Genomic DNA, 12,142 nt, shown 5'->3' with positions numbered 1-12,142 from the left:
TATCAAATATTTCATATTAAAATATTACAGGTTTAAGTAATATTTTTAATAACAGGTATGTGTGTATTAGCTAATTTCTTTTAGCCTATTCACATATAGGAATATACATATATATTTTCACAAATCCATTACTTTATATTAAAATAAAAGATAATTTATTACTCACCGAAATAAGAAGCTCAGCGGCGAAATTATATAACGCAATTACGTTGATCTGTAAAATACAAATATAATCCAATATAACAACGGTCAAAATAATTAATATTTTAAAAGTAATTATTGCATGCATCGAATTTTTTGTTTGTCCTTTTTCAGTAGATGTTCAGTAAAATATCGACATAATTTCCGAATAACAAAAATAATACATAAAAAATGAATTACACATGATTGCTCCGCCATCGTCCGATGCCTCCCAGCCCTCCTACTCCTTCGGTCGTTGCACACACACACACACACACACACACGCGCGCGCGCGCGCGCGCGCAATACTCACTCGCGAAAACGATTAATTATGCGATACTTTATAAGGCAATCAACTGCACGCAACGCGCAATATCCGAAATATTATATTAATTTCACTAATTACGATTTTCTGTTAGGTACTTGAATTGTTCGACCCAGTGCACGTGACATTACGCTCTCAATCCGAAAATGGCAAATGGATAAATCACATTTAAATTCAAAATACGAGAGATCCAAAGCGATGTGAGATATATTCGATTTCAAGCATCACTAAAAAAATTAATCACTCGTAAATATTGCAACGGAACGGTATTTTGTAATTTCCATTGCCCAATACGCAAAATATCTGCTTCTATGAATAAGCGGTTTAATTAATCATGAGAGTTAAATTGATTCCGCGGATTGATCACCGCGTTTCGAGGGATAATACGATGGTATGCGCGGAGAGTGGCTCGCGTCGCTACCTGCCTGCTCGAATAACCAGCACGAATAATAACGCGACGACTTTTTATGTAAACAATAGCGCGCCTTACGTCGCTCGGCGGGTGCCGAAATCGTTTCCCGAAATATTTAACGCTTTATAATGTAAATTCACGTCGAATATTCTGTTCCTATATAATATTTCAATCTAATATTTTAATCCAATTATTAACAAACGATAGATGTATTACTGCTTTCTGTTGGATAATTCGTGATCCGGCTATTCGTGTATTACTCCACGTTTTCTCCCAAAAATCATTACACGAATTATTAAACTGAAATCGGCGGTTAGTTCAAAACGCAAATACAGTATGATGGTTAATGTTTATATTTTAAAATTTAAATGAATAAATCGCGCAAAGTGCTTCGATTAATCTGTCGCCTCGAGAATTTGTTCGTGGAATCGCGCGAATATTATTTGTTACTGACAAGCGTGTAAGGAATGATCATGTCTTCTCCCGGCGGTACTCGTCGCAATTGTTGTTTCGAGAGATAATAACGTAATCACTCACGAAGCAGCTTTCGCTGCTGCTTACCAGCTTGAATTTTGGAGCGCGAATGATACAGCGGTATAGCTGTAACCTTGTGTATACGCGAGAGAACAGTGTCGCGTAATAAACAACGAGCGCGCAGATTGATATGTGTGTGTATATATATGTGTCACAGCTTGAAATATGTAACGTACTACGAAATAAATGTATATACGTTTAATATATTCTATTTTTTACATATTTTGCTTAATGGTTGTTATTTTGCTTCGTTTTGCGGAATCATTAGCGTCGCGTAAAATAATGATCAATCCATTCGATTGGGGGAGTATTTTGGAAAATATATATTATTATTTGAATCTTGATTAATAATAGAATTTGTTTTAATTTGGTTATATTTATATAAATACTAATAGCGAATTTCAATAACTATTATACGTGAATTATTATTTAATTATTTCTTTTAATGACAATTTAAATGATTGGTCGCCTAATTATTCCATTTCAAAAAATTAGTAAATCTATTATTTAAAATTTAAAGAATAAAATTTATATCTATTTTAATTATGAAACTGTATTTGTGTATATTAATTTATTATTTCCAGATTTTTATTTAACAATAAGACAGAAATAAAATTGTATGATTTTAATAAATCAATAAAAAAAATTAAATTAAATTTAATCTTATTACGTCATAATAAAGAACAGTATTGTATTCAACAGTATTTTCTTAATCTTAATGTTTTAAAAATGTATATTCTTGGATCTCAAGTCAGATATTTCACCTAAGTAATCGTTTTCTTTTCAAATTATCTTCGGGAAAATATTACAATATTCACAAAACCTATAATAAAAAATACGTACACTTTTTTCTTAATTATTAAAGTGAAAAACAAAACTCAGGAATATCTTAAACTCGATCTCAAACAAACTGCATCTGAATTCTTCAATTAAATCTTAGAATTACAAATATGTATAACGAGTATAAAATTGACTCGCAGAATCTATTAAAGGATCTATTATTAAATCATGTCTCAAGAGTGTGTTCTCAGCTGTATGTGAGTTCTTCAATAGAAACACGATTATATACGTGCCGGTCTGAAGGGGGGTTCAAAGAACGATTCACCCGAGGAAGTATCTATACATGTGTCAAACGCGCGCGCGAGGAAATCTTCTTCAGCGAGAGAGAGAAAGAGAGAAAAGGATTGAAGTGGAGAAGCAGAAGAAACGAACGTATACTCGGCGTTCGTGTAATTAATGCGGCACGATTAAGCACGAAACGAGTAGGTTCCGGCGGCGATGTGGTTACGTTTTGTTTTAAAAGCGGAGAGTCGGAGATGTTTAGCGCCCTGCTGGGGGCAATCCTGTTCGCTGTGGGGGGTCCTGGCACCCGCGACCCCTTTTCCTCACTCTACCCTAACGATGCCAGGAGCCCTCTAATCTCCCGTATGTCTAGGCGAGATTCCGAAGCGGGCGGCCGGTACACACGCGGAACGCAGTATATTCGGGTTGGATGCCTCTTTCTCGAACAACAAAAATCGAAATATAAGTATGGGGATTGTAATCGATTATTGCGCAATCGTAAATCTCGTGCTTTAACCGCTCGTAGAATTCGCTCTCTTGGCGGAGAGTGATTGATTTAAATGATATTGCTGGAAGCACACGATGTCTAGTTCCAATCATTATAAACTCTATTAATTATGCATACGTAATATAATTAAATATAATTATAATGAGAATTTAAATTAATATAAAATAAAAATAAATCTTAATGTTTTAAGAGAAACCAGTCTCTACTGCTAACACGCGGCAATTAACGACCTCTGGACATCAATATGTGTGAATGTAAAACTTGATAAGACTGTTGAATGAAGATAAGGCTTTTGAAACCTGTTTTTTAATCATAATTACAATCGCTTACAATACCTCAAATAATCCTGTTATTTCATAGCGCCTGTTCTATTGAGCAAAATACGATCGCGCGAGCGATCTCAGATTCGAATATCAGAACGGATAAAATCTCAGATCGAGCAAATCGATCGAAATCATTTTCTCGATGGTGGAGCTACCAGGAGGGATAGGATCCACGGATCTCATGGATCTCATGGAACTCGCAGTCGCCGCCGCCGTACCGTCGGTGAGCCAATGATCGAGGTCGATCATCAAATCGCAAAGTCATCCGGGCATACGTCTATTCTCGTCCACGCGATGACGAGGCCGCACCGTGACGAACCGTATTGGGAGTGTCTACATCACCCGGCGGTACTTTTGATTCACAAATCCGTGATGCTGCCGAGTGCCGAAGCCGCGGCGATGTGGAACGCGCAATCGTGCTCTTCGGCACGAGTACCGCACGTTGCGTCGACGGAAAACGAGGCGAATCTCTCCTCGTGTGCGGAAAAAACAAGCGAGTCGTGATGCAAGGTGTCGTTTATTGCGCGACCTAAGAGCCGATGGTGAAGAGAAGAGACGTTAATTTTCAGTATCGTCGTCCATGCTCCTTCAATGTGACGCGTCATTCCATTTTTTGACGTGAAAGAATAATGTCGGAAGATTGAAAATAATGAGAAATATAAAAATAAAATACAAAAATATGTATAGAAAACAATTTACATATATCAAAATTGTTGGTTTGGCAAAAAATGGTCTAATAAGAATTAATTATTTTATTTTACATTTTGTGTGTAATCTTTAGAATGATTAATAGTATTACAAGAAATACCTATAATCAAAGGACGAATAGATAATTTATAAAAAATGTATCAAATAGTTTTAGAAAAATGAATTCGTGCAATGAACACGATGAATTGAAATTCAATCCAGAAGTCGTTGAAATGACAATTAGAGAGCGAGGAAACTTTGCAGAAGACGGAGAACCGTTCGCACGATTACCTGACGAGAATTCTCGCTGGAGGTATCTCGAGAGTCGCGCTTCTCAAGCGGTAACATGAAACATTACCCCTCACCGGAAACGATAAAAGACCTCGGATAGCTTTCAGGATAGATGGCCGCTTCTCGAAAAGTTCTACTCGAACAATCGACGTAACGAGCCGCGCTTGTGGAATTCGCGGCCGTTCTTTACCGCGAAAAGGCAATGATACAAAAATCTGGAATCGCAGCAGGTGCTCGCGCGCGGAAAGATTGGATAAGTTGAATTGTTGTTGTCCTAAACCCCACTCATTGCGATCAGTCACGAGACACGTCTCCTCTTGTCCCTCTTTCTTTTTCTTTCTCTTGCGCGACCTGATATTAAAACGAAATCGGCGATACGTTATTTGCGTTCAGTCGGGACGCGCACGGCATAAAATCGACCCAACAACCAGAGATAGGATACGATAGAGGTATGAAAAAGCGGTGGAAAAAGGGAAAAGAGGAGAGGGACACGGATTGACGAACGAACGAGGAGAAATGAGAAATGGACTTCCGCTGAACTGATTAGAGCTCCGGGTCTCTTCGAGGAAGCCTCGCGTTGGAATGGAATGGAATGCGCTGGAACCCGGTGGACGCGCATCACGAATGGCGATTCGCATTCGTTGTCCAATTTCTATTTACAAGTATTAGAAGTCGATTTTCTGGGATTTTACGTCGGCAACAAATTCCGATTTGTTCGCAAAGTATTTAAATCGTATAAAACAGAGCAACGATATTGTTCGTCATCTTTCATAATCGAGACTAGCAAAATCTGTAAAAATATTTAATAAAAATATTTAGTTTCTTTCTTATATTTTTATGCGATTCTGTAAAGAGGGGAAACTGAAGTTTCGTATCGCGCTAAAATAATCATGCGCGATAATTGACATAAGGTATAATCTTATTCATTTCCGCTTATTTATATTATTTATGGCCAACAGTACATTTGCAATTGAGTATAAATTGCTGCACCATTTGTGCGATAATCATAAAGCTAAGAAATTCTTATTGTATTAGCACAGCATTAAATAATGTGATTTTCATATGTTTGTATTCCCAATGCTTTATTCATAAAAACATATACATTGCGAGTTTTGACACGCAGCGATACCGATTCCGAGTATCTCGAGTTGTCAGAAACGAAAAAATGGGCCAAGGGATCGCTAACCTAACGGTTTTACGACAGCCGATATTTTGTTAATTTTCGAGGAGAAACGTAAAATTCAGGTAGAGACAGACAGAGAGAAGAGGGAAAAAGAGAGAGAGAGAGAGAGGTAGAAGGGAAACGCGCGGACGAGGCAGAGATCTCTGCCTCGCAGCAGTGTTCGGTTTCTTTGGAGCATCGACGGTAATGATACGCTGCTCTCTACCTTCCTGAAAAGAGGAGAATGCGTCACTGTAACCGGAATTCGAACTCTCGCGGATCAACAACTTCCAAGGAAGAAAGTACCTATCGATTACTTTTCTGACCCGGAATCGAACGAACGACTTTCTTGAAACTGTTAAACGGGATCTAAATTTTTACTTCTATTATTCGTTGCGATAATTAGGAAGACAATCGACATTGTAGCATTTAAAACTCATAATAAAGAACTGTTATCTAAAACATTATTAAGTCATTGAATATAAATATTAAATATAAATGTTAAATTATTATTAGAAAAAGCGAAAATGGATGTTCTGAGTTCTGATTATCGAAAATGACGTAATATTATATTTAAATAGTATTAAATAGTATAGTCTTTTCTATTAAGAATTGGTAAGAAAAAATTGCGGAATCTTCGTCTCGTTATGATAGGATCGCGCCCGGAGATACGCAGCTGATGATCACTAATGCTACTGTTATTATTCAAAATATCGACTGCGCCGCGGTTGCGTAACGCGAAGGATTCCGAAAGACGCAAAAAGATTCCTTCCGGGCTCCGCTGTTATCGTCGCGGCCTAAGAGCCTTCCACGAAACGACACGGCGCCTAATCAGACCGCTCGTTCATCATGTGTTCCAGGTCTGGTTCCAGAACCGGCGGGCCAAGTGGCGTAAACAAGAAAAGGTCGGGCCCCAAGCGCATCCGTACACTCCGTACCCACCACCGTCGGCGGTCGTGGCGCCGACCTTGCCGAACCCCTTCGCCCACCTGGTCAACTTCTCTCACAGGAAGCCCTTCGACGCCTTTCGCTATCCGCCACTGGGTCACGGCCCGGTCCTCCCCGGTAGTTACGCCGCTCATCCCTATCATCGGGCCCCGCCACCGCTGCTGCCGCCCGGCATGCCTCTGCCGTACACGTCCGCCTCCTTCCAGAATTTGCTGGCGAACATATCGGCAGCGCAGCGGCCGAAACTGATGCGCGGCTCGCCACCCCCGCCCCTGCCACCATCATCCGCGATCGCTCTGTCGCATCCCCCGGTGGCACCGCCACCCCCGCCACCGCCGACCGCCAGTTCACCGCAGAGCTCGCCTACGGGTAGCGTGGGACTGGACATCGACAGAAGGACGAACAGCATCGCCTCGCTGAGACACAAGGCCCGCGAGTACGAGATGCATTTGGAGATGCTGCGTAAGAATGGCGATCTCATAAGTTGAAACACCGTCGTTCGGATGCGGCAGACAACGCGCGCGAGTCTGTCCTAAATCAGTTCGGATCAGTCATAGGGAAATCGGGCGTTCTTCGGGTTCTTCCACACGGGGAATGCCCGGCAGGTTGAGTCAAGTGAGTGAACTCGCGAAGGTCTTAGACACACTTAAATCAGTGCTTGCCCAATGTGTGACACAGGCTCTCAACAAAATATCAAAATAGTTAATCGAATGTTGCACGCAGCAAATACAGCGAATGTGATATTCAACTATATATATATGGCGATTTTAGATCATGTAACGCTACATTGGTCAGACTGTGATTCAAGTGTTGTCGGTCGGTCCGTTATTGATATAATCGCGACGAACTTAGAAAAATGTGTGATTGAGTTTCGTGGCAAACGAATTGTATGTAGTGAGTGCTAGCACGTTTGTTAAACGAAGCAGATTCATTAAAATCGAGAGATGGAATGTGAAAGGCATGTGATAAGTTCCGTTTTCCATCAAAAAGTCTATCGTCGAACGATACGATTTTAATATGTTCACTTTCAATACGTTTTGCGCGGCAAACAATATCTCGAGAAAATTGGTAGTGTGAATGATTGAACAAAATTCTCAAGAATCGCAATTTGTACATCATTTTTCTACGAGATAGAAATTAAAATTGTTATATTTTCTATTGATCTATATTCTATACCAATCGGTTGTTATCTTAATATTCAGCATATATCCCTTTAATCGCAATCCTTTTGATTTTATGCTGATCGTATTAAATTAAATAATTAAATAATTAAAAAATTAAATAATTCGATTCAATCAGAATAATTTAAAATTTATAAAAAAAGTGGAATGCTTTCTAATCTTCTTTTTAAAATTAACGTAATGATTAACGAAAAAAAATTTATTGCGGTGTTATTTTTTCCTTTTGTTTATCATTTATTAGGTATTATCCATGACATCGCTCCATAACATGAAGCAAAAAAAATGCGGAACAATGTGAACGAAAGCAAGGAAGAGTAAAATTACCGTTACTCATGTGTACACCGCATGTGTATATAGTTTACAGTATTCCAATATGCGAGGGAATTAATAGAATTGCGCGAATCGAGGGATTTGTTCGCGCAAGTGTATCGCGTGGTACATCATTTGAACCTGTTTCGCATGCACCGAGAGGTACGTTTCTTAATTAGTTCGCATAGTCGATAACCGCGTCAGCCTTTATTTAGACTAGTATCATACATGTTGTACGATAAATTTATCAAGACGCATTACCATTTTGGTGCGAAAAGAAATTTTTCTTTTATAAGCTACTTATACTCGATCAATTTATTGTAAGACATGTGAGATATTATCTTGACGCTGATCGTTAAATATGCGCGAAACACGGATATTAATCCTAGCAGGATCAAGTTCCGAATAGCAAGATGGTGGAGTCTGTTAAGATTATTCTTTCGCAAATAATGTAAATAAGTGTAATAAATATTAAATCAGCAATAAACGAATATATGAATACAATTTGTAATATGGTATCTGATTAATGTTAAGAAATTCACAACTTGTAGATTTTATATAAATTCTTACTTTTTGACTTAATATGAAATTTAAAGCATAAAATTTTGAAATTTATTTACAGAAGAATTCTCTCTTTGAAAGGAATTGATTTAGGAATATTTGATTACTCTCTGTCTTATTTTATAATTTTTATAAAATTTGTTTATACTTAATAAATTTTCTCAGTAAATTTACATAAATGTATACATAATATATAACGCTTCTCGATATATAATTAGGCATTTTTTTTTGTAGTTTCTTGAATCTGCTAGGATTGATTAAAAGCCGCGTAGACCGTTCTTTTTTGGCTAGAAGAAGACGATAGTAATTATTCGCGATTCCAAAGTGATCCTTATGTAAAGATCATCGAAAAGTGTCCGTCCATTTGGAGGTTAATCGGCATCGTGACGGAAAGTCGGAATTTTAGAGACTATTAACTAAAGTAAGAAATAGAAAAAGGCGAGCTTTTTTTTATGAAAGATACAATTAAGGAATTGCTGTCCCAGGATATATTTCCGCTCTTTTTCGTCGCGATCGCAATAAAGCCTCACACAGCGTTGATCGATGATCGCATGAAATCCAAAACCGTGTAGTTTTATTTACTTTTACATGATACGTTATATACACGTTTAGACAATGTGAAGAGAAAGAGAGATACTATTTATATATATTATATATATAAATCTATATATATATATACTTTATTTACAATTCAGATATTCTACATTATTGCTATAGATTTTACGACTGCATAAGCATACTTAGCGCGTAAGCCGCCTTGTAAATAACATGTATAACGATCTGCGTGTCATTTTTAACAAGACCTTGCAATCATCTGTCCCGGTTGCATAATGTACAAAACGACATGCATACGTAACCGTACCGAGACAGTCCAGCTACTTTTCTCTGTCGCTGGCGTTCTCATTTCAAATTTCTTCATCAAGGATCCATCTAAAATCCTTAGAACATTATCGATCTCGTAATTCGAGCAGCAAACGTAATAATCAAGCCTGGCAATGTATCGAGTGCGAGAAAATGAATTAATTCACGTCCTTCCGTCTTTTACGATAATAGAATTATGATCAGAATCGAATTTGAGATCGAAAATCCGCTTTCTCTATTTCTGAAATTGAACCACCCACGTGCATTGTACTTAATCTTAATATTACCTCCTTATCTTTTCTTTACAATGAATAAATGACTACAATAAAAGAGAACGTATTTTTTATTAAGCAAACCTTCCATTACCAAAGTTTGATAAGTTTACATTTTTATATTCGATTTAATGACAGAGTCACCTTGTGGCTGTATTTGTATCATTTGTGAATATAATAAAGAAAAATAATGAATTAAACAGCATTAGGATATTTGTTCTTTTTAGAACAATTGTTTTGTTATTACAATTAAATACATGGGCAAATTACTTATGTGCATCCACAGTTTCGAGTACCTCCAAAATACACGAGTTTAAAATTCTCAATGCCCGCGCCATCACGCCGCAAGGAGATGCGCGTCGGATAGCGATATTAATTTACGGGCTCGTCAGCTTCCCGAAAAATACCCCATTAACTCGCACATACATTAAATGCTCCTTCTCTCTCGAAAGGCTGCACTCGGGGAGTTCCCTGGGATTGACTTACGGCGAGTAATTCGCGGCCAGACACGCCCGGCCGACGAGTTATTTAAATATTTTACAGTTTAATGGAGTCCCGGGCCATTAACGGGCGTCAGCTAATTAGTAACGTATCCCGACGTGTAACAACGCGCGAGCGTGCTCTGAGGAAGGTCCGCTAACGATCGGTCGATAAATCGAATATTCTGCCGACAAATCGGCTCGCCGATCGAGCCTGACGTACAGCAACGAATTTAAAACGTTTTAGGTCTTCTAAAATAAAAATACACGGATTGAATCCTCGACAGATGATACGAAAGACTTACTGAAACTTAACTTTCGTAGATTTTACTTTCTTACGGGATTTTAACTCCGTAGTTTAATACTAGAACCGATTAACCTATATCTATTCCTGTTATTTAAATACATTTAAAAAAATAGATAAAGAAGGAAAGTGTGTAAATTAATTATTTATATATTACAACGAAGGTCATGGAATATCTTATAGATTTATTAGAAAATATATTGTTATGAATTTGATAAAAAACCACAAGTCAGTCAGTGTTTTGGTAGCTCTAGTTAAAGATACGTAAAATCCTTTCCCGAGAGAAAACGATTTCAAATACGTCAAAAAAGTCATTGTTATAAGAAATTACGATTTTTTTCTACCAGGCGCTCGATTCTGCGTGATAACGGGAACGTGCATGGACAGACGCCGACCGCTATCGCCATTAAACTCAATTGCAACTAAACGCGCGATGGACGGATTTTAATGATATGCCGTGAAACGATATCATACAATCAATTTCACGTTTCAATTTTCTGGAACCGTTAAAGCACCGAACGAATACCGAGTTGGTACTTGGGGTGATCTCATGGAATTTCATTGATACATTGATCGCGATCATAAATTTGCCGGAAAATCATGCTATTATCGGCGGCTGATTGAGGAATGGTATTAGAAATCGGACGTTAATGTTTGGAATTATGCTTTTATCGCGGTACGTCGGAGCAAGTTTACGAACGTCGTATACGTACTCGTCGTATAAGGAATGTTATTACGTAGTTTGCGATAATCTTAAATAAGTATCGAACTACACGCTTAAATTACACATTTCAACTGTATCTATGTATATCGCTCGTATATCGTAATTGTGACGAATGCAAGTTCCAAAGTACGTAATGAAATAAAAGGCTTCTCGGATTATTATGTGTCTCACAAAATGCTTTTTTTTCCTTCTATTAATCATAATAGTCCAAAAAAGATAATTACTTCTCACGGATCTTATGATTTCATTTGATAAAGTTCGATTTTATTTTCCTAGACTTCTTTCTGCATTTAAATGATTTATTCAAGATCATATTAGATAAGACCGCATGTCATGGTTACTCGGCATGTTATCAATTTTATTAATTTTATTATAATAAAGAATAAGTGATGATTTTCCAAATGCATCTCCGAGGAAAACGGACTTACCAGATCGTTGCGGTGCAAACAATAACAGCTGCCGATCGCTAAATTCATTTTGATGTAAACGGTTATTAGATGGCTAGAGCCGGTGTAAAACGTCGCCGTAATCACCGGTTACTAACTAACTGGCTGAACCTCCGCCCGCTGCCTTTCTACATCTTTTCGCGATGTGCACGCGCATATACGCGATTCACCGATCGCCGCGGGCACCGTCGATACTGTTTACACCGTAGTAATTTGCTAATGGCCAGGTCGACACGATGAATTCGGGATCGGGTTAGCTGCGTGGTCTGCATGCCGATCGCGCCGCGCGGGATCGACAATGCGGCCCGAATGATCGAGGATCGATCACGCAGGAGGAAGAGGAGACACGCCTCCGCCGATCAATTTTGCCGTTCGTCCGCGTATTACCGATCTATTCTGGGCCGTAATTTGCGTCGATTATCCTTTCGTTTACCATGGCTTATCGTTCGAACCGCTTTCGATGATAACCGAAGTGATGAAGGCAATGGATCCGTATATCTATTTACGCTTCTATATCTATCACGCTTATGCGTGTGTTCCCTCCACGTTCATTCTTTTGGAAATACAAAATGG

At 38.3% G+C, this 12,142-nt stretch overlaps 1 protein-coding gene across 3 annotated transcripts in view; it reads left to right on the top strand.

The window, feature by feature from the left end:
- Nucleotides 1-9,679, top strand: part of LOC139809179 (retinal homeobox protein Rx-B) — a 143,437-nt gene extending 133,758 nt beyond the window's left edge. For all 3 annotated transcript variants that reach the window (XM_071771890.1, XM_071771892.1, XM_071771891.1), the window contains one exon: nt 6,345-9,679. In XM_071771890.1, the coding sequence (XP_071627991.1) occupies nt 6,345-6,920 (576 nt within the window). In that variant the 3' untranslated portion in view covers nt 6,921-9,679. The remainder of the gene's footprint in view (nt 1-6,344) is intronic.
- Nucleotides 9,680-12,142: the final 2,463 nt, after the last annotated feature.

The sequence above is a fragment of the Temnothorax longispinosus genome, chromosome 2 (assembly GCF_030848805.1).
Source record: "Temnothorax longispinosus isolate EJ_2023e chromosome 2, Tlon_JGU_v1, whole genome shotgun sequence".
NCBI classification, from domain to species: domain Eukaryota; kingdom Metazoa; phylum Arthropoda; class Insecta; order Hymenoptera; family Formicidae; genus Temnothorax; species Temnothorax longispinosus.
Note: the sequence above shows the minus strand (reverse complement) of the source record. Positions and strands in the feature narration are given on the sequence as shown.